The sequence below is a fragment of the Hyalella azteca genome, unplaced genomic scaffold, assembly GCF_000764305.2.
Source record: "Hyalella azteca isolate HAZT.00-mixed unplaced genomic scaffold, Hazt_2.0.2 contig16431, whole genome shotgun sequence".
NCBI classification, from domain to species: domain Eukaryota; kingdom Metazoa; phylum Arthropoda; class Malacostraca; order Amphipoda; family Hyalellidae; genus Hyalella; species Hyalella azteca.
The window spans coordinates 25755-50057 of NW_025946255.1; the positions used below are offsets into that span (position 1 = coordinate 25755).

General features: G+C 37.8%; 1 protein-coding gene across 4 annotated transcripts in view; it reads right to left on the reverse strand.

Annotated features, from left to right (window-relative positions):
- The window catches only part of LOC108674496 (ecdysone receptor), a 225215-nt gene that overhangs the window by 17302 nt on the left and 183610 nt on the right, over positions 1-24303 (reverse strand). Inside the window, exon 1 of one of the 4 annotated variants that reach the window (XM_018162452.2) lies at positions 17534-18452. The exons of the other annotated variants lie outside the window; for them this stretch is intronic. Coding sequence (XP_018017941.1) covers positions 17534-17993 — 460 coding nt within the window. The 5' untranslated portion in view covers positions 17994-18452. Of the gene's footprint in view, positions 1-17533; positions 18453-24303 lie in introns of those variants that run through there. 4 annotated transcript variants of the gene reach the window in all.

The window sequence follows — 24303 nt, forward strand, 5'->3', positions numbered from 1 at the left end:
CAGTTGAACCCCTCCACATCAGTTGAACCCTCCACCTCAGTTGAACCCCTCCACCTCAGTTGAACCCCTCCACCTCAGTTGAACCCCTCCACCTCAGTTGAACCCCTCCACCTCAGTTGAACCCCTACACCTCAGTTGAACCCCTACACCTCAGTTGAACCCCTCCACCTCAGTTGAACCCCTACACTTCAGTTGAACTCCTCCACCTCAGTTTAACCCCTCCACACGAAGAGTTTAGAGTTCCTAAAAGACTTCGTACTCAGTTGAACCCTCCACCTCAGTTGAATTTCTACACCTCAGTTGAACCCCTCCACCTCAGTTGAACCCCTCCACCTCAGTTGAACCCCTCCACCTCAGTTGAACCCCTCCACCTCAAGTGAACCCCTCCACTCGAAGTCACCTCGGTGAAGTGGCAAAAAACTGAAGGCCGTCAAACAACTAAGCGAGCAGGAAATACACGCAGGCTTAAAGTTGATGTTAAGCCGGGCGCCAAAGAGATTAAATAAAGCATATTTTGAGACGGTATTACGATCTTGGGCAACTTAGAAGCTTTAGCGATATCATATAATAAACAATTCAGGAAAATACCAGATAATAGTAATATTTTTTGGGTTCTAAACAGATTTAAAAACGATAATGTGTCTTAACAATCAATTTAAAATAATTGCACCTATTATTAAATATATCATTAGTTGTTTATTGGTCATAGTACATTTGATTCCGAAACAATAAGGGTATCAAATTTATTAATTACAGAGTGAAAAAGAATTGGTCTATGAGAGTATTGAAAGAATGAACCGTGATTAATATTTTAATGGAAGAAGAAATGCTGTGTGGCAGATTAGGATACATAAATGCTTGATAGCTTTCGGAAAAAAAATTCCGCAAACGTTGATCCTTCCGTCCCCACTCCCCGGTTTTATATCCTTGAAGCTGGAAAGCTTTGCGTACTAATCAGACTTTCAGTGGGCAAAACAGCTAGTAGAATTGAGACAAGAAATCATTAGTGTTTTACGAGTGAATAATTGTTGTTAAAATTCCGCAACATACCATAAGTTATTATCTAATAATTAATTAATAAATCCATAGGTTACAGTTCAATAAATGAGAGGATGTAAATAGTTGCACAGATTTACCCCTACACTCTTTCACGATTTAAGCGAAAGAGTGTTAACTGTTAATTGCGTTCAAAGACCGATTGGTACAACTGCATTATATTATTCTTACCGGAATCGTAAATACTGGCAGCGGTGCAGGATTAGAGTGGCGATTATAACGAAGCAGTAGCGCGAATATGGAGGGTGCGAGAACTGTTGTGTATGTGAGGCCGTCCCCTTAAAGACTAAAAAATTCGACGAGAAAACCTGTTTCTGTGCCTCCGGACACTCAGGGGGCTCGACTCATAGACCGAGTTTTTAAAAAATAAGGATTCGTCATGACTGAGTTCCCCTCAACATTGCCACTCATGGTGTTCAAAATAAGTAAGGACATTAACCTGAAATGCGCTTCCGGGAAGGAGATCCAAAACTATGGACTTTATCTTTATAATTGAATGCTTCCATATTAAGTGATGGGTTCTGGGGAGGCGATATGTTATGGTGAACACAACCTAGTTAAGGAAAAAATTTCATAAATTATTTTATGCAGTATAATTAGCGTGCAAGAGGATTTAGCTCACATTAAGTCGTAGCTGAGGTAAAGTTGTCTATCAGAATCGTAAATAATTGTGATTTCATTCTAATAGATTTAATCTGAGCAAAACTTCTGAAGCGAACACAAATTGAATTTATTAATATTCTCCTTTTCACATGTGGATCTTAGATGGCCGTGAAAAAATTCGCACTTAGATACATGATTCTCCACTGCGATACACATAATTTATATATAATATAATCTCCTCAGAGGTGTTGCTCGTAATACAAGACAAGGTTGCATTTATTTGTAGAAACATCAACGTATTTTCTTACTATGAGAGGACCGAAATACGCTAATCAAAAATGCGCAGTGGGTATGGAGGATTAGGCATTGAGCATCTAGAGAGGACAGGTCGCTCAAGATCCGGTCATAGGCATGCTGCCTGCAGTTCAAAAGAGGGACATATGCCCAAACCCAGACAGCGGTGTCGAGCAACACACCTTGATCTTGCGGTATGGGTTTATAACATGTATTTCACCTATGCAAGTATGGTGATTGTAATTCGAGACGCTGAATATGGTACATAATAATATACACGTAGTCCGACTGCCGTGGGCTAGTGGTGCGAATAACTGCCCGAAAACACAGTGCGTGTTTCCGAGCTGCAGTTGCCGGGTTGAGAGAGCCGTGTTTTGGTGAGCTCAGAGCGCTGAGTACGAACAGAGCTGCTCGATCGTCGGCACCAGCTAGTAACCTTGGCGTGACCTGCTTTTTTGTCCGACCAGCAGAACGATGCCCCGACTGCCAGAACTTCTTCACTCGTACTCTCAAGCATGAGCAGCAGTCTCAGTGCATTAATTCATGCTTTTCCTGCGGTCAAAGCAAGACTAAGGTATAGGTAGGTAGGTGCTAGGTAGACGTTTTACCGTAATAGGTAGATGTTTTACGGTGACGAATCCGTGCAAAAAAACATCTACCCAGTACCTACCATGGTCTTGTATTGGTCGCAGGAAAAGCATGAGTTAATGTACTGAGACTGATCAGTGAAAAAAATCGGGTACGTTCAAGAAATATTTACTGAGTAAGTTCCATCAAAATTTCCTGGAGCATAGTGCATTACAAGATTTCAGCATTAATACGGCGCTATTTCCAATGATATTGATATCCATTAAAGAATCGAGCCTTCTCAGCAGGAATTAGAACAGCTAACGTTAGCTCATATTCGAAGACTTACATTGGCAATGCATACGACCATAATTATTGGTTTCATTAATCCAGTATAATTCATGGACAATGATAAAAAAGTTCCTGATGCCCAGCTCAATCAATATTCAAAAGGGAATCGATATTCAAAAATGGAAGGCGGTAGAAACTTCTAGCAAAGCTCTCTAAATTCACTGCAGTAATGTAGCGGCTTTATTTTGTTTGAGTGAAAAATCAGGAACAGGTTTTGTCAACTTATAATAATACTATAACCACATAGAGGAAAATCAGACGAGCGCAAAAAACATTCCTGGCCAAACAATGAGAAGCAGAAAAAAACTGAACTTAGTGTTAGTAAATGATGGATTCATCATAGGTGTTTGTAAAAGAGAAACACTGAATGAATGACGATTCCGAAAAAGTTAATTTTTATTAACGTCACATTAGCTTCGAATGTAAGACGGGAGGATGAATTGATCACATACACGAAGACAATTACCATCAGCTGTGTGGTAAGATGGACGCTCAAGTGTAACATTGACCCAAAGTTAGAAAAAATTTTTGCTGGGCTGTAGTGTGATCATGTGATGAGTTATCGACCTAATTCGTCCATCACTGGATATTTAGCACCACAGGCTTGATGAACTACATCACAATAAAACTTTATTTAACTCCAGGCAAATGTTAAACAAATGCCAATCATACACCAGCTGACCGTAAGGCTTCAATGGGTGCACAAAATATGTTTAAAAAATTATGCCTGAATAAAATTTCAACATGAATAATATACACAGGAGTGTCCTTCATATCAACATGAATTTCGCATCAGAATCGCAAGCTTTAAACATTTCAACGAATTGAGTTCAGCGACACGTATCATCACACGGTACGCGCGATTCTCAGGAGACGGGATCTCACTCATGTTCACGAACCCAAGCTCAAATTGAATGTAATTTGAACATCATTTTCAACCGCAAAAACACTACGCAAATATTTTATATTCAAAGCAACATCCAATGAAATTTCAAACGAGGTGCATGGATTTCGTTTCTAAAATGTCCTCCACGCTTGTGTAAATATCTTGGTTATTACAGTGTAATTACCTATGAATTCGACTACCAATGAGATAAAATCAACCTTACTCTAAAACTTATAATTTTGCTAATTCATCAAATAAATTCTAGGCTTGGCTGCATATCATACAGTAATTGATGAACACTCTAGTTTCGAACATATCAATATGAAAGTCAAATCCATGACAGGTAATAAATTAATGCTTCATCGTAGTTTTGGTAATTAATTTTAACCTCGATTCAGTGCGAGAGGCCGGATGAATAACTCTAATAATTATCAGCAACTTCATAATAATAAAGTTCAATAAATTATCGAAAGAAAAAAATTAAGGTCAATAAACCGCCAAACACGCACAAAATGCGTGCAGATTACTATACACTTCTGTTGTTAGGCGACAAATTAATATTTAAAAATGCAATTATTTCCAGAGATCATCAAGGATTGATCATCAAGTTGAGTTTCGCCGATTTCACTTCAGAAACAATCAAATTTTCGACGTTGTGCAGCAATAGCTTATTTACACCATTGTTGGAACGTACAGTGGTAATATTTTATCCATGCAATAAGCAAAAATATTAGTCTGATAAGCTTCGTGTTATTTTTCATCAGAATTAAGTTATAGTACAGGGATCGGAAATTCGTGTTGCATGATATAAAGTTTTAGCGATCAGGAGCTCATGATTATGATCAGATATGAAAACCTGGTTCGGTGGCGGCATTAAGTAAAAAATATTTAAACCTAATAAATTATTTAAGCGACCTAATTACGACTTGAGTAATAATTGTGATCCTTCAAAAATGTAAATCATTTACGACTTAAGTGATAATTTTGATACTTCAAAATGAAAATCAACTGGCGTAGTTTCGCAAGCAAGCGCACTCTAGTCCTAGTGTGTTTCCCAAAAATAAAGCAAGTGTCTGCTACTCAAATTATGAAACCATACACACCACAACACGAAACGACTTAACAATCCGAAGATTTATTCAGTTACTTGAGAGGTGAAGCTCACCAGAGAAGATACGACCAGGATACAGCAAGCCAATGCACGGCAAGCAGAAGGAAAGCGCGCCCACTGACGTCAAGTCAAGGGCATCCAAAGCCATGTGGGCCATGCGAACCCACACGCTCGGTTGCATCATGCGCGATGAACAAAGAAAAACGGTCCCCAAAAAAGCAAGGAATGGAAATTATTTTCATTTCATACATCACCCCTTCAAAACCAAGTTTGTTAACATATATTTTCTGCTTGAATTGCAGTGATCGAATTCAATAAAACTTCAAAATTCATACTGAAGTTCAGCAGGTGTCTGAGTTCGGGTATCATGCCATGTATCATAATATGAAATAAGATGAAATGAAGTTGAGGTTCCGCGATCAATGTAAAAATTAGATTTCTTGCATTGGCTAAACATTGTGGTCTCGATAATGTATACATTGTTCATCCATGGATAATCATAATTGTTCATTACATGGACGGAGTTCGCAATCAATCAAGGATATATGAATCACTCGACCGTAAGGTATGATGGCCATGACAATCATGCGGCTCTGGAATCGCAGATCTCGACGAATCTTATTCTTGGGTGCGGAAAACCAGGTATTTTCTTGAATTGTGATCCTCTCGTAGATATCGTTACTTAGAAAAATGACAGATGACGGTTGCTTCCAAAAAGGCTAATTCTTCTTCTTCTTTTCAAGGTGTCCACGCTGGGTGGACTGAAAGCCACAGGACAGCCGCAAGGGTGACCGTTGGGCCTGAGAGCTTATGTTAACAATTGCTTGATCGTACTCATGCAGGGCTGGAGGGAGCTACAACGAACACGTGTGCAGGAATCACATACAAGTTCATTCTAATATGCGTGCCGGGGCGGCCTCACTTTGAAAACATATGAGTATACAGAACATTGCAATGAACATCTGTCACCGTCATGGACCTTCAAACAAACACAACAAATGCTATATTTAAAATCTTCCATTGATGCTCCGTGCACACATCGAAATATGTAACACTGTAGGTTCTGTTTATAAGATCCGAATTAACGTTAAATTCTTGGTTTTAGAGGTATACGTATGCACAGTGAAACTCATGTTATAGTTTTTCGTTCATGAAAAAGTTGTCGAAAAATTTTGTGAAGCATTTGTTAATTTATTTAAATTTTTAATTTGTTAATTTATTCCTGTGAACGAAGATTGGTTTCGTTTCTAGAATTTATGTAACATCAAAGGTTAAACCGCAGCAATTAAAAATCTTCGCTCAAGACGCAGACTTCCTCAGCGGCCGGAGATGTCGAATGCCGGAAAACAGCTGAGATTTCCCCATTTGGCGGAAACACGCACACTTAAACAAAACAGAGGCCTATTCAAATAAGAAAATCGGGTTATACATGCAGTTTTAATTTAAACATGATTCAAATACTCAAGAAATATTTAATTATTCAATCAAACTTTGCTGATAACGCTTCCTATTCGATGCAACCTAACTTGACTGCTCTACCACCAGCAACCAAACTTAGATGTGAAAGAGCCACGTGCTAGTGTTCTCTCTCTGGCCGCGCTTCACCGCTTCTAACGCTTCCGCTTCGAGCTGCTTCACTCTATACACTTCTATAAATGACCTAAGAATATGTGCAATCCCGCTCGAAAATTCCATAGTCGTTCTCTGCGTTACCTTCTTTCGGGTCAGGCAAGTTCACTTCGAACCAGACCTGGCGTTTCCGTGTCAAGGTCGTACCCACTGACGGTACGAGCCACGGCATCATGTCGCTCGACCGCTTAATTGGCGTTATGTCAACCAAAAATGTTCAGAGTGTTCAATTTGTTAGATTTTTTAGCTTGATGAATAACACGGCGCTTCAAACGGTTAGTATTTAGTTTGGTATCTATTATCCTATAAGCGCTGTTCACATGTTGCAATTTCACCAGGTTGTTACAGTCACTGTAGAATTATTTGCATGCACTAGTGAGCCAGAGCTCTCTGAAAGATGCTTAGTCCCTCGAACAAACATTCAGTTTTGTATTGCAAGTATATTCTGGACCTCAGTTGTTACGGAATCACTGTAAACTTAATTTCCCCCTGAACCAATGAGCCACCGCGTAACTGCTCATTAAATATACATTTTTCAACAATAATATTTATTCACAGTTACGTAAAAAATGTCAATATAATCTAACATGTTATATATTATTCATTATTAAACAGAATTGGTTAGATTGTAATGTACTCAGTTGCGTAGAAGTTACCCACACACATGCTGCGAGCAAAGATGGTTTACATGACGGGGAGTTGAAGTAACAAACGAAGCTGTGACTCACATACAAGCAATATAAATGTAGCATTATTAATATCAGACAAGTGCAATGCTAATACAATTCAACGGTTGCCAATGAATGACAATTTTAATATATATTGTCTACAAAATTTTCTCATTGAAAATCAAAGCACATTTCTGCAACTTAAAACAAGTTACCTATCGAACCAAACCAGGCTATTGCCGCTTTTCAATAATTCTTCGTAAAACCGATCGATGCTCAAATTATAAACCTACTAGACGCGCTGATTACCGATGTCAAGTTATTAATAACAGAAGATGTACATCATAAATTCCGTCAGGTGCTCAATTTTTACACCAGTAAATTGTGCTAAGAATTGCTGACTGATAACGAAAAATGCAATCACTTAAAATTGAAACGAAACAATCATGTGGTGAAACCCAAGCCAGGCTTTGAGATTAAGTAAAAAAGTGAACATATAGAATCCAAGAATATTTTTCGGAATACGACAAGTAGAATGATGGCCTGATATTACGGCCATCTTGATACAAAAAAGCAATTGATGTATACATTACCTAACTTCATCTGATGAAACTTTAACACGCTGTTGGAGTGAGAGAAAAATCTCATGAGAGTTACTGATCGCGGCTCGATAATCATTTACATCATCCAAGACTGGGTGTCAGTCATCTAAATTTTCTCTTCACATTTCTGTTAACATAACTCGATCACGAAGCTCCTAAAGTTAAAAAAAACAAGAGGGGTTAATAGAGAGAAATCAATAGTGACGCATTCGATGGCGAACCTAGTGACCTTCGCTATTTCATAGGGCATTAAACAGGGCGTAAGGTCTGTATTGCCAATGTAGTCAATATTATGATGAGAGAACAATGCAGGCTTTCATATGCTAAAACTAATATCAGATGAAGCCACACAAAGCTTTCAATGGTAACATTGCTGCAGCAGCCTTGTCATCGTGAATGTTTCGGCTTTTTTTTTTAGTGTGGAATCTATCTATTTTCTAATAAACGATGAAGAGACATGCTGTGACAAAGATATCTCCAAATTGGCGACGAAAAAAACCTATATTTTCTCGGAACAAAGCAGTCAAATAGTACACACTAAGTAGATGTATTTTCAAGTTTATACCAAGTATATAGCTGAAAAAAGTTCAAGTAATTATGAAAACACTGGATAAAAGTGGCGGAATATCAATTCTACCAGACTAGAGAACATCTAGCCTGAGCAACACAGCTTGTCCGTATTGAACAAAGCGGCATTAAAATTAAACAGCATTATAATAACGATACAAAATATAACGTTACCACCAAGTGAATAATACCGCGATTGGTAATTATTGACCATTGAATAAAATACAATTACTATATAGCACGAATACTTATTTAAGGAGTCTGGGAATAGGTAAATCTGGTTGTTTTATAAATGGAAAATATAAAAGTTTCTACTAATCATGAAGCGATTAGATAGGAAAGATTTTTCGATGCTTCGAAAAATTTGGTTTTGTTTTTCGTAGCGCGACGCTACAAAAAACAAAACCAAATTCAGAGCCGCAATTTTACGGCTTGCTGAGGCTGCCACTGCCGCAGCTAGCTACATATGATCTCATTAACTCCAGTCCAGCGTAGGGCATTAAGAAGCGAAACCAAAAGTCAAAGTTGACAGGTTTTAAATGACCAATTTTCAGAGGGCGGCGCTCGAAAATTCAGCATCGAAAAACAAAAGCCAAAGTAACACGCAAATCCGTGATTTCTAAAGCACGTGCCTAAAGTCCAGGCATATTCAGGAGAACTAAAAATTGAAAAATAGATAAAGGCATTAAATAACAGTCCAGCCGTTGAATGGTGAGTTCTAAAGAAACGAGAATCAACTGGCCAAGACAGTCACGGCCAATCCAAATTAAAAAAAATTAAATGGACGCAAATAAATCAGTACATTTCATAATAAAGCATAGCTTTTATGACGGTACGCTGTTCTCGCCACGTAGATATAGTTGCTATGTTACATTTTTCTGTAGTTTTTACAGTTATTGATTAACCATCTCTCTATCACGAAGTAATCTCTTCAAGAGGGGAAAGAACAACAATTATGGATGATAATTGCCTAACAAAAAATAATAACCCGTAACACAAAAACTGTTCTCGAAGCATTCGCAGCTAATTCTGCAAGGAATGCAAAGGCTCAAGTTCTTGAAGCAACCTTGCTAGGTTGAGCATAAATATTGATGAATGAATTACTATTATAGGCAGTTTCTAGATGACAAAAACAGTGTCAGAAAGCATTATATAGTCCATGTACTTCCCAGGTTGCTTCAAAAAAATTTCAGCGAAATGTAGACCGTATCCAGTATTTCTGGTGGAATAAATGGAACTTTGCGAGAAGAAAAAAAACTCTTTGTTCCCTTGCAGTGCCTCATCGAACTAAAAAAAATTGATGCCTCATTAGTGGACCATTCTTCGCAAAGGCGAAGAGTGGGCAGCGTCCCAGTCTATAAAGAGATGGGTTCGTGAGTTGAATCTTTAAATTGGCTTTCGAAATACGTTCGAATGGGAATTGTGACTGTTGGTCAACAGTACACAAAACTAAACTTTGTTAAATTGGCTTGCGAAATACGTTCCAAGGGGACTTGTGACTGTTAGTCAATAGTATACAAAATTAATCTTTGTTCACTTAAACGTGAGCAACTATAAAAATCCCATCATATCTAGATATTGCTAGACATCAATAGTCAGTACTAGCACGACTTTTCGTCTAAACTCGGTGGTGGAAAGAGCCGAACTTGAGAGTTATCTTATAACCAAACGTTGATTTGCAGACTCATTGTACTGGTGATTTGGTTTTTAATTACACGCAGTCTCGTCTGCATAGACATTTATGTCTTTCCTGCTTCACGCTACTCATTTGGACTTATCAGGTAAAGTAATCCTCGATCAGTGAAGTACCAGAATTGAACCGCTTTCAACTAGAAAGAAGCTTATACTGGCCCGTATGAGCTTATCAAATATTATCAGTATTATCCGCACTTGGGTTATCCGCACTTGGGAGACGTGGGGGTGGGGATTGTACGTATTTAGTGCGTTTAAAAACCAGATACCAGATAACCAGTTTCCATAAAATTCATTGAATATACAGGCTTGGTAAACCTTCATTAAAACAAAGTGTTCGATTATTTAAAATCGACCACGGGAGAAGGCTTTCCCAAATTCTTATTGAATGTTGAGCGCATGCACAGATTTCATATTCATCATGTATAGCCCATTCCAGTACATTCTACACAACCTCATAACCATAGTATTAACGACAATATAGGCGACTTAAACTATTAATACGGAATTCAAATCTGTGCATCATCTCAGCCATCAACCGGATTTTAAACAACATTTGTAATTGTTTGGTATTTTGTTTTCAAGGCAAGTTTGATCAAAGACCAGAGCAAGAAGTTTTGTTCGACTCATTGAAAAAACTAATAAAAATATTATTAATAAAAAAACATGCTCTGGTCTTTAACAAAACTTGCATAAAAGAAAAAGCATCTGCTGAATTACACCTATTTTGTATTTAAGTACAGCTAGGCAGACCATCAGGCAGCGAGGCCCCAGAATCACGTGTTGAGGCCCTAGTGGGGCGCAATATCATCAGTCATCTCAGTGCAGAGTGCAAGCCACGCTAGATGTCGTAAGCGTCAGCCACCATAAATGAACGACGCAGGCAATACTTCCTCCAGCGCGTATCATGGCTACAAGTTGAAGATTAATTACCCCAGTTGCATTAGGCCTGATACCAATTACGCTTAGTAGCAAGACCGTCAGTTCTCCCATGACCGTTAATCAGGAATCTAGTTCTGAACGAACCTGGTTACGTACGAATTCCGGTGAGTTTTTTTCTTAATGCAGGGGCACTCAGAATCTCAATGTAAATTTTGCGTTCCTTTTTGAATGCCCTAACAGTATCATTTGCACGATTTCAGACAAAATCATGCCTTCGAAACTTTGGCTGATGATTTGGCGACAGAGTTAGGCGATTAAAAGATTCATGATGTTTTGTAAGACACAATTAATCGATGCAATGAGGTTAAAACTTCGTTATGAGAAAAAAGATTAAAATTAGAAACTAAAAGCTTTATATTTGCTGAGAAATTAGCAATCTCCATTCTTCGAGAATTTATCTTACGTTGCTCAGATATTCACACATTCGACCCGTTTACATTTTACAATATTATATCGCGCTTCTGATTCCTATTCAGAATTCTAAGCTGCACGTAAACTTTATCGATAAGTTCTGCAAATGATGCCAAGAGGCATTCTTTTGAAAAAAAAATTAAAGGAAGATATAATAAAAAAATTGTATTGACACTTTCATGTTGTAAAAAACTTGATCAAACGCTAAATAATAAATAAATATAAAGAGCAAATGTATGCATTGCATGGAGCAGTTAGTAAGTTAGTGCATTTTAGTACATTATTTAGAACGTTTTAAATTAAGTAATTTCACATGGGAATTCAGCAGGTAAGTATTATATAATAACATTTAATTGGAAAAATGTCAATCAGCTACAGGATTCAGATTTTTAGCAGGCTGTCGTAATTAAAATTTCAACTGGCGAATGGCAATTTCATACAGATGCAATAAAATATTAGTACATTGCCATTTAGTCATGTTGATTTTCAAATTTAAACTTAGAACCAGTGTTGCAACTAGGTAACACTTAGATACGATACTGATATTTCAGCTAGCAGTCAACACCAATTACCGTTATCAATCAATATTAAAGTTTATAGCTAAATCTCTATTAACGTCTACAGAAATCAATCCCACATGACAATCTGTTTCAAAAAAAGTTCATCAGAATATTATATAGCTCGAGTCCGAGCTAAAAAAAAAAAAGCACAGCAGTTGTGAGCTTTGCGAGGAAATTAAATTTCTTGGCAATTTCCAGAGCCTTTCCGAGCGTCTGCAGAAGAGGAAATTTAATTAAAGTTAAAAATCATAATTTTGATCATATCAAAGACTTACCAGATTAAAAACAGTTCAAATTTGTCACGACGAATTTTATGACGCAGAGCACGTCTGAAGACGCAGAAAAAAGAAGCACAGTAAAACAGCACAGAAAATTTGGAATATTTCTGAAAAAGATAATAAAATAATCTATCTTCTTGATTAAATTCGTATTTTGAAATAAAATTAACCGAATTGGAAAATATTTCCCACTCAATGAAGATAATATAGTTTGTTTTCTAGAGAATCCAAAACTAAAAAAACACATGAAATGATACCTATAAGAAATAAGCTAGGGAAGATGAGGCAAGAAATAGGTCCGACGAGGCAAGAAATATCACGAATAAGAGATATAAGGTAAATCAATAAATGCAATCGTGTAACTTTCATCAGTGCGTGGTTTGTGTTACCATAAAATTACAAAGTATCAAAGCCAAAATCATGAACGCTACCTTGAAAATGGAGAAAAGAGGAATAATGCAAAATAGAAATTAGAAGTATGGACTAAAATATTCCAGGAAATAACTCAAAATTTTATAAAAAATATACCTCAGTACTCACTGCAGTGAGTGACCAGAGAGCGCATTTCTCGTCGACGAAAACATGAAGTCACGGACAGACAGAAAGACGGACAGACGGACATGGCGAGCACAATAGTGATTTTTTTCCATAAATGAGAAAATGCGCTAAAATAAGTCGTAACAAAATGAAAGACTAGTTCTTAGAGAGCAAGGGAGGCGTGCCACGCAAGCCTGGCACTGATGACGTGGCCACCTTGACCTTGCGGTTCAAGATCAAGAGCAAGCAAGCTAACCAGCCGACATGACCTCGCGGCTAATACATGCGTCTGTCTCAAGTGACAGCACGCTGCAGACATAACACGCGCTCAGACATCCAACAGGTACGAAGTCATCATCTTATACCTTGGCTACGGCGTTATAACGCTGCAGACATAACAGGCGCTCAGACATCCAACAGGTACGAAGCCATCATCTTATCCTTGGCTACGGCGTTATACGGTGACTTTGAATTTTCGAACAATGTAACACAAAAGTATGTGATTGGAATGAGCGGTAATAAAATATCAATAGATTCTCATCAAGTGAAAATAATTTTTGCAGATGGAATTTATTAAGTTTCAATGACCAACCGACGAACAATATGAAGCACAATGAAGGCTTTACTTGGATGAAAAAGGTCGTCGTGTACATTATGCAAATTCCCTTCAAAGTGGCATATTTACGAACATCGGATTCAATTGTGAAAGAATATCGATGTATCAAGGGTCATAACCGAAGAAATTCGTTAATATAAAATTAAAATTCGTTTTATTTAATTCGTCTCTTAAAGCTCAAATTTTCGATTGGAAAATGATTACTTGTATTTTAAAAAATGATTGCAAATAAATTTGAGAACCAGTAAATAATAAGGTCTTGAAATATTTCGAGTTATGTTGAACGTTACTGTAAAATTATGACCTGATGCAGAGAAAACAACTGTTTTTCATACTTCATAATAAGCTACCATCATGCGGTTTAAAACCTGATACACATATGGGCAAGCAGGTTCGTCTAACTTCCACATAACCTTGAGACTATTCAGAAGAGAACAAGCCAGTAATTAAAGGAGTAAAATGACTCGTCAATGGTTGCTTTGGAGTGAAGGCAAGTAATTTAAAGTTATTGTCTACACACCCCAGGAGAAACACAATTATCTTTTGAAAGGTAACTAAATCCGCTGGTAGATTGTGTCTGTGTGCGATCAAATCTTCTAACACAGTTGACAACGAATAGGCAAAAATTCTATAATCCGAGATAATTTTGTCAAAAAGGTACAATAAAACAATAAAATTACCTACTCTCATTACGATAAAATTAATCTAATTTTTGGAACATATATATCGGCTTAAAATTCAAACAGAATGATATTAAGTAAAATGTCAATTATGTGCGGGAAAAATTTCAAACAAGACAGACTGTATTACATTTTTATTTTTGAAACGTGTTTCAAATTAACAGGGTTCTGACTCGCACACTTAGCTGCTGTTCAAACGCAGATGTCATGGTAGGTAGGTACACATGTTACTATTGTGAGTGCGAACGTGAAACGAATGTGTGTTAGATTGTGTAACAAATATGTTTGAAATGGATTAAATAAACCATGAAAAGCCAAAAGTATTCTTTGAAATGGACTTAAAATAAAGTTCAAACATGAGTTCCGCAAGAAAATCATCTTTCGCTTCCCGCTGAATTACGGAAACATCATTACGAGATAGTTTGGCAAAAAAAAACAAACAGAGAAGTTCGTTCTGATAATAAATAAGTGAGCGATTTCTTGATGCAATTTTGAACGCACAACATTTACAGTGCACGTAATGACTCAACAAACAAGTTATTCAACGGCTGGAATAATTGACGCAAGAATTGAAAGGATAAAATTCATAATTTTTTATACTGGAATATTTTCAGCAGCCAAGTAAGTATAGTTGTATAACCGCATTTAGTACGATGAATGATAGACTCAAAATTTTAGCGAATATTTTGCGAATATATTCCGGAACCATTCATGCAAATGCGCTGATGAAGTTCGAATAGTTTTTTTAGTTGAATTTTAGTAGCGTATGGTGTCGGTTTGTAAAGCGAAGACGACGAGGGTTGGAAACAACATGGAAATTGAATTTTCTCTTATGATTATTGCACACAATCAAACACACTAATGGCAATAAAATACGTATAATTGTTCATTGATAGGTTACATTAGTGAGGCATTCCATATAGAGGTTCAATCGCGGCAGTAAATTTCGGGAACAAACAATCAACGATGATTGTAACATCCACCTAGTGACATGACTCGGTAAAAACGTAATCCAATCACGACCAAGCTGTCCTAAAAACAATGGCAGATGAAGAGTTCAATTCAGAATCATGCAGGATATTCTAAGGACGGCCCCGGTGCTTCCCGAAAGCAAGTCATGACGGAAATTCAAACTTCATCTTAATGAACCGGCTCGAATATGTACACACAAACTATTCACGCTTTTCATTTACGGATGTTTCATTTTTAGGCCATACATGCAATTCGTTCGGCTTGTTCGAGGTGAGACAGACAGCAACTGTGGCAAGATTCAAATGAAAAATAAAAATTCACGTTAAGCTCTTCTTTACACCTCTTGTCAAGCCTTGTTCATGAACATTTTTACCTTGCAACGAGTTGATAAGCTTAAAACTTATGGCCATTTTGAGATTTTTTTACAATATATCACGAAATAAATTTCCTGTAAATCCAGCTATGGAAATGCGAACACGAGTTCTTCACAGTGTTTATATAGCTTGTGCAGTATAATTGCTATGAAAATCAAGTTCGACGACGTAATGAAAATACGGATAGAGACGTTCATGTATCCTAGACAGCGCAATGAACTTCAAGAAGCTTCGAGAATTCACTATAACGTTAGACTTTCTAACGAGACACTATTGAACAACAGTAAGCTCTTCCAGATCGTTACTATGACGGAACTATAATTCATTATTAACGCAACGTTTGAATTGTAAATGAGATCATGTCAGAATACACTTTTGTCCGATGTCTTTTCCTACATTAAACGCAAACATCTCAAGAATAGAGCAATACCTTATTCTATAATAGGCTCATAAAATGAATCAAAAGTCAGATCAATCCCATTACAGGCGACCTCGAGCAAGAAATCTGCTGAGGTTAGCATTGCTGCATATCTGATATCTTAAAGGCAGCTGCCCAACGTAGAAGTAAGTAAATTCAAGGGCAGGAAATGCAAACAGTGGCAATGTGACTCATCTTAGAGCTATGCAGGAATAATGCCACGCCTTTGGTAGAACTGCAAACTCCCACAGGAAGTACAGAAGGCATGAAGGGCCCTCGCGATATTCCGGTTCATGAAAACAATGATCAGGAGAATAAATGAATGAAAGAATAAACCGATTTATCGCATTTAAAAAAATCTATAAACAGAAAGATTTAGTGTTAGAAGATTTTTACTTCTATACATCTTCAAGTAAGAAACCCTTAGCAATGTTTATTTATATGAAGTTGCCTAATGAGTTTCACTATATACGATTAAGATTTTTAATTCGAAACAATATTAATACATCATGCCTTTAGTGGTGGATAAGTATCAATAACAAGAATAGGGATCGTCAGGACATGAAAGTCTGTGAATGAGTAGACACGAATAGATGATTATTCTCATGAATAATCAGCGAAACAGATGCAGCCTTTAGAACAAGGATTCTGGCGACTAGTAAGATTCCAGCCGATACGACACTCGGGTCGGTTACAGCCGTTATGTTGAGGCATACTTATTGCATGAGCATGATAATACAGACGCCTGGTAACAACGGAGTAGTTCTGAAAACATCTCATGCCAGCATATATGAAAGGCCCGTACGGATAAATAAGCAGAAAATTTTAAGCAATTCTGTATGTAGGAGTGATTTAAATTAAGCATGAGAAAGAGTAGGACCTTCTACGAATGTTTTCGACCAAACTTCAAACGGTACACATTTAAACATCAGCCTATAATTGAAACTCGTGGATAGATTTTCTACGAAACAAAAACTGATGGCGAGATACTGATAAACACATCAAAACACTTGACATCTTGCGGAGCAAGCAAAATCACTGACAAGGTTTGATGGTCTCCGCAGCAACAGCTGCGACCACTCGAATAAAAACGAAGATGGTCCTCCATCACGAGAGAAAATTATCTTCACAGCCCTAATAAATGATGTTAACTAAATTAGGAATCATGGGATCGTTTTGAATTTGATTACTATAAGCACAAAAATCTATAAGAAGTAATAACCAATTTCATAAACGAAACTATAATGCCGAAAATTCATGTATTCTAGATGTAAAGATTTCAATACTTAGAATGTTGAACGTACGTCAATATGTGAGCTATTATAATAGGGATAAATTTGAGAATTCTAGCATTTTTGCACACGGAAAGACGAAATCTATTCACGATTCGTAAAATTGCTAACTCAAGCACAAATAAGCTGTATATTCAGTGTTGTTGTATATTCAGCGTTCGAATGATGTAAAAATCCCCCGTACGAAATGGGACACTTAAATGTTGAATTGATGATGATAAATACGACGCTTAAATGAAGTGCACAAACGTGAAAAGAATGAAGGGTGCACGAAAAGCGAATGTAATTCCCTCCAGTGGAGGACAAAAAAAGAATACGATGCTAGCAGGAAAACGAGGATAAAAAAGGATGATATGAAGTAACATAAACGAGCAAGAATCTCGATAATAAATAAGGAGAAGACAAGCATATGAGGAAGTAACATTACCTGAGAGCGACGAGACATCTGAGTAAGCTGAGTGAGGCCGTAAATTAGAGAGTGTGAGACACGTCGAGTCGAGGGCGTCTGGGGAAGCGAGACCTGAGCTCTCGGCGAGACTGGCAGGAAGAAGCTGGTGATCGCTTAAACTCTCGAGACAACCTTCGAGATCTGAAGGAAAAGGACACGAGCTCGAGACTTCACTGCAAGCGACCTCGGCCATGGTCAGACCTAGAAGCTCGTTCTGGACGAGGATCGGGTCGATCGAGCTGAACATGCTGCTGAAGGAGCTGTTGTTGCTGGTGGTGGTGGTGCTGCTGATGTAGTTGTTGTTTATATTCGTCAAGCTGCTGTTGTTGCTGCCAGGTTGGCCGAAGAAAGTCATCTCCATGTTGCTGCTTGAGATACAAGGGTTCGCCATCATGTTTGGAGAGACCATGTTGGACGAGGGCGATCGAATGGAAGCCATTGTGCAAGTCTGAGATTATTCAGATATTTCTCTCACGTTGGACGATAAGTATTTATTTTAATAATAATGAGTGATTAATAATAATAATAATAATGAGCACTAACTATAGTAGTAACAAATTAATGCAGACACTTCAACAAAATAAATATCTAAATTATCTTATAACATATCACAGTTAGTTAAAATGCAATATTTTGTCTATTCTGCTAGATTGTCAATATTGTCAGCAACGACGTAGACAGACAGCGTTTGGCTTTTCAGGCACTGGAAGACTTGGTTCTGGAGAGTCTGCTTGGAACGCAATTTTCTTGTTCACAACTCGAAGAAGCACAAGATAACGCGAGGATGATGACTTCACTGAGTCACTTTCGTTTTCGGTTATCATCCATATTCCATTTTGAACTTGAGAGGAAAACTCAATCGAACAATACAAAGCTTAAACTAATAATGCCCAACACTGGAAAAAATGCAAATTATTCATTAATTGTTATCATTGAAAATGCATAGGATTTGACACGATAAAAGCTTACAGAAGAAAACATTCACGATCAAAGGACCAGAATCGCGGTTCATACACGAGAAAAAAAATTCACAAATCTCGAACACAGAACCATGATTAGAGGTATGTACGAGCCTGTAAGGTACCGAGTTCTTTATCGAGATAGGTATTAAGAAAATTATTATTCGTTGAAATGATCGTTTCCTTCCCACAAGCGTCCCAGGTTTATTGGAGGAGATTCGATACACCGAGAATAAACCTTACGAATTCTATAATCGTATAAATATTACGATTGAATATGCGCAGAGTTTCAAGCACTGCTGTACTCTGCGATAGCACGATAAACTCACTTAGTAGTAGATGCGGGAAGTACAGCGGCAGAATGAATGACAAGAAATAATTTCGCAAATTTCTAAATTACTCTTCCTGGGGCGACGTAGAATGCGTAACGGGCTCAGAGCTCAATTAGCATATGGAGCATAGGAGGCCTGTGGGTCGGCCGGAGAAGCGTTCAATATAAACCGTTTGCTGCATAGGCGTCCATGGCGAAGCCAGCAGCAGCGGCACCGGCAGCGTAGATAGAAAGCGAAGCGTCTGCCGCCTTTCTCTCGTGCCAGCGACCCATCGAAGGCTCGAGCGGTTGGCTGCGGTAAATACTTTCGCCGTTCACAGTCAAGGCCAACGCGTAACCGGAGTATGGCTCGCACCATCACAAGGAAGCGTACAGAGCACGCATGCGGGTAGGTACCAAACCATCGCCCCGAGATAAAGGCCCCGGGGTAGGAAAAGTTAGGGCCTATTCTTCAAGATAACGGCAACATCCAGTCGACCAGGTAAAGACAGAGGAGTCATGACCTCTCATTCTTGGAGACCGTTACTCATCTACCAAGAGTGGCTGGGACGATCAAAGCAGAAATGGAGAGCAATACAACAGAACTGAATTATGAAAACATGTGAGGAAAATAAAAAAATAGGCCATGGAAAAGGAAGAAGTAATTAACGTTTTACCATAGGTGAAAAAACTTTCCACGGAAACCCAGATTTCAAGGATACAATCGTAAAATTTCCATGAAGACCCATCAAAAAAGAATTCCGCAATTTTTTTTTTGACTTCCGGAACAAATGGAGCTTATTATAAATCTGCAATCTGTTGATGATATTTATTAGAGCTCATGCAGTCTTACATGTTAAAATTAATATATATTTTTTCAATTCTCAACGGCCGAACAGTTGTTGGTACATGACTTATCATACCAACAAGCTTTCTATCTTATCTATGAGGGGACGACGAGGCGTGGGGGTGGAAAAGCCCTAGGGGATAACAGTCTTTACCGGGATAACAACTCGCTAGAGAAAGGAGCTCTGTTGTGGCCACCGAGATGCCTGGCGATAGCAACCAAGTGGCTTGGAGAACACGGCTCGAAAACTCGTACCATCTGCCGCAGCGAACTTGGGCCGTTGAAAAAGTATCAGAGGGGACAAACTGTAAAACTTTGAACAGGATTTGTCGGATGCGATCTGTGACTATAATGGTCTATAGACAGTTGCTATAAATGAAAATCCATTCATACAATTACTGCAACGTACCTAGCAATAATGACACTCTAAGAAAATTCATGGTCATCGATCAAAGAATGTGTGAATTACGCAAATACTTATAACATGTGCAACACTAGTACGTGATAGTTTTACTTCTATCCCCAAACTTCACGATATTAGACAAAGAAACACACAATAATCATAAAATACTCGCCAAATAAATTTTGTTATCAAGATTACAGCGTCCGCCATATTCGTGTCAACGCATGCTTTTCTTATTTCTCAATAAAAACAACAGGTTAATTAATTTTTCATGGGTTGAGATAATAGCCAAGAACTACTTAAACAATTCTCCAATGTTTTTTATTCAATATGACCGCAATTATTTTTAATGACGGCCACGAATGAGACTCGAAAGATGCCAGCACATTCTGAATCTCATTGAGGATGGCATGTTGCCCAATTTTGTATTCAGTGACGAGAAGAAATTGACATTGAACAAAGAGTTAACTGTCAAAATGACAGAGTTTGGAGTCGGGATGGATCAGTGGCAACTAGAACAGTAACGCGACGTGAAAATCCAATGTCCGTGATGGTTTGGGCCGCGGTAACAGCCACAGGGAGGTCTCCACTCGTTTTTGTCCTCTCATGAGTGAAACTAACAGAGTCAGCGATACATGTCGGACATTTATGAAGCTGAGTTTGTTACCTTAACAATTCAACGGCTCACCATGGAGTTTTCAACAAGACTCTGCCACATCACATGCTTCAAACATGACCTGAAAATGGATTCAGGGTCACATCTCAGCGTTCATTAGCAAAAATGAATGGCCCTCAAGAAGCCCTGATTTGAATCCTTTAGATTTTTCAGTGTGGGCTATTTTAGAGAGTAGGTGCAGCAGAACACCTCATGATTCTTTGGATAGTTTGAAGTCTTCAAATCTTAATTGAAACGAGAATGGGACTTGATCCTTCAAGAAATGCTGCGAGTCTCCTAGCTGTGAAGCTTGCCAGCGTAAGTGGGAGGTCGTCATTAAAAATGAGGACGGCCATATTGAATAAATGAGTTTGGAAATTGTTTAGGCAATTCTGGGCTATTAGCTCATCCAATAAAAAATTAATTCACCTGTTTGTTTCATTCAGAAATAAGAAAAACAGGCGTTGCCATAATTATTGCGGCTCCTGTAGAGCAATTTGAGTAAATTATATCCAAACAAACGCACGGCAATTGATATGCTGATACCACCACCGTTTTCAAAAAAATGACTAACAAGTCAAGTCAGTTTAGTTTGTTTCTGTTTACTTAAATCTCAGTTTTTTAGTGCATAAGTCCGGAACTCATGTAAATAAATTGTAAATTGAATTCTATAAACATGCGATTATGCCAATAAAAATCTTTAATGTTGATGTTCTGATATAATTCACGATATATTCTGACTTTCGGGTGGGACGTTGAATTTATCACGCTTGAAACAGGCAAACCCAAAACAAAACGCTATTGCAAGACTCGCTTTTCATTGATGTCAAGACGCATGAATGACGAAGCAATTAAGTGCTAAATTAGGAGGTTGAGTTTCTTGAGTATTCAAGTTTTTTTGCAGTCTCCACGAGAAGGCGGGCAATAATTTATTAGACGGGCGGTTCAGCGTCCCTATGGGAGAGCCATTTTAGTTTCTTTGAGAAGCCACGGGGGGTAGACAAATAAATGCGACAAGGAAAATGCTTGCGCGCACATAACAAGCTTGTTTTGCTTTATGAATACGACACGGTAATCGTTGTATTCTGAGTCGCAGGCAAATCTAAGCTTCAAACTTAGCTTTTGTTAGGGTAATGCGAAAAAGCCGTGACAGGTAGAGGCCAACAGGTATCCAAGAGTTGTTTGCATGTGAGACTGTGAGAGTAATAACGTAACAACTGCTGCATGATATTTCAGAGATGATTTCAAAGAATAACTTATGTAAAAAGGTACAGTAATAAATTTATTGTTTATATTCGAGACGACGAGGACCCTACCTAAAAAAAGACCTATAGTAATAAAAAGGCTGCGAAAGAACATACGAAATTGTTAGCAACCAATAGACTGCAGTCAATGCCAATCAAGTGGTTTTTTATGCAGACACTTCTAAAAATTTGTGTTGAGTAAAAAAAATTGTCCTGAGAGTATCGACTTGAAACCCAATCATCACTCTGAATGAATAGTGGATGATGAGCGAGTAGTCTGGATATCTAGAGAAATTTCGTAGTATACGTACACAGTTCAATACGATTCCTGAAAATAATTGAAGATTTACATATCTGAACAATAGTCCGCAAGTCTATCGTTCGAATCGGGCCATCATGATATTAAATGTCCTTAATCAACTAATTGAATTGTTGGTTCGAGGTTTACGCTTTTGTAGCGCTGTCCCAAATAGCAGACGATAAGAACTTATCTTCCTGCGATACAGAGAGTGACATTCAGCCCAGCAGCGAGGGAGCGCATGAGAACTGAAACAGATTGCAAGAATGGAGACAGAATATGACCCTGTGCTTCTTATAATGATCATAATGATCACAAATGCACGTCGGGATAATTGGCGAAAGAAGCGCTGATTCGTATTACTTATGCCACTGTGATGGAAGGTCTATTGTCAAATGAATTATTGTTTTTAATAATGGTCCTTCACACATCAAAACAGCAGCAATAACATCATAAATTGATTCATCCTATTACTTTTGAGCAGGAGGGTTCATCTTGATTACCTAGTATTGATCTTATTCATGTGTAAACTATATCAAAAGAAACCAAGTAAAAACGTATATTAAAATAAAATTGAATAGTTAGCGAGTCATTTCTCTTTGTAACCATTAAATATGCCAATAGGAATGCCATGAAGTCAGTTTGTTACTAAATTGCTTTCAATTTCGACATTCGGTTCTAGTCACGCCGAAACACGGATAGAAAATCTATGAAATTGTTAAGATTGGAATCTGAAATCGCTGAGAATTAGACAATCGAAAGTTTGCTTTTCAAATGTCTGTTTTAATTTTTTAAACGCTTAGTTGAATGCTTTCAGTTAACTTGGACAGCTACAGCAAAATTATCTTTCTTTCAGATAATGTCCGGAATTACATGGACATTTACCAACGTGAAAACATAGAAATACTTAAAAATATAGGGTAAAGGTCGCAATGTGTGTCCAAAACAGCTTACATCAAAGAGTAGTATGGAAATTATGTCGAATAGGAACAATTAAGTTCATCGCATTACACTCTAGGATGCAAGTCACGCACTCTTGAATTTACAATGCAATTAACGTTCTTAAGACCGGACGATAGTGACGTATGAGCCTGGGCCTTGCATTGTCATAAAAGAATGAGATTTGGGTCAAGCGGGCGAGGAAACATGATAAGAAAGCTTATCGTATAGCTCGACTCAAGGTGTCGGTAATACTACAACTACTGCACGGTGACGACACCGGCCGTGAAACATAAAAGGCCTCTCGAGTTCGGTGGCATAGTCCAACTACATCAGAATATCACTGTGGAAGAAGATAGTAGCTAAGTATTGGTCAATTCTATTCCTCTTGCTGCGCTTGTTATGTATGATAATTTGTGTAGAAAATGAAATGTATGGAAAGGATGTTTACAATCATAATACGGAGACGTTGCGTCAACAAGCAGAAGAATGAATTTATAATTAATTTATAAACTTAAAAGTAATTATTTATAAATAGGTACTTCAATTGGCAATCAATCCAGGAACGGACTCGATACAGGCCTCACATGGCCACCGCATTGGTGGGAAAAACACCTGCGCAACGTAGGTTTCAGAAAGATTTAGTATTCCGATTAGGTTACAATATTTTGGGGTCCATTCTGAATCATATATTTCGTCCTTCATTTGAGACTAAGTTAATCATTGTAAAATCAAATGATGAAGATGCACTTGCACTAATGTAACTGACACATATTTTTTTGCACCGATGAGGAATTTAAATTTTTGGAAATTGTACTCAACTTGAAAAAAACTTAGGCTTATTGGTAGGTCAATAGGTAGGCTTTTGCATTGGTCAATACAAAAATTAATTATTCACCTCCATTGCGTGGTGACAAGTTGGTTATTGTAATCAACGGATAACTTTAAGGCTTATTTCCCAAAATTCTTGTATGCAAAAAAGGACAAAAAGTATAAAACCAATAACGTGGATAGATGCATAATTTCTATACGAAGATTTTGGTTATTACTAGAACTTGCATGAATAAATGATGTTAAAATTTTTGTTTCTGCCA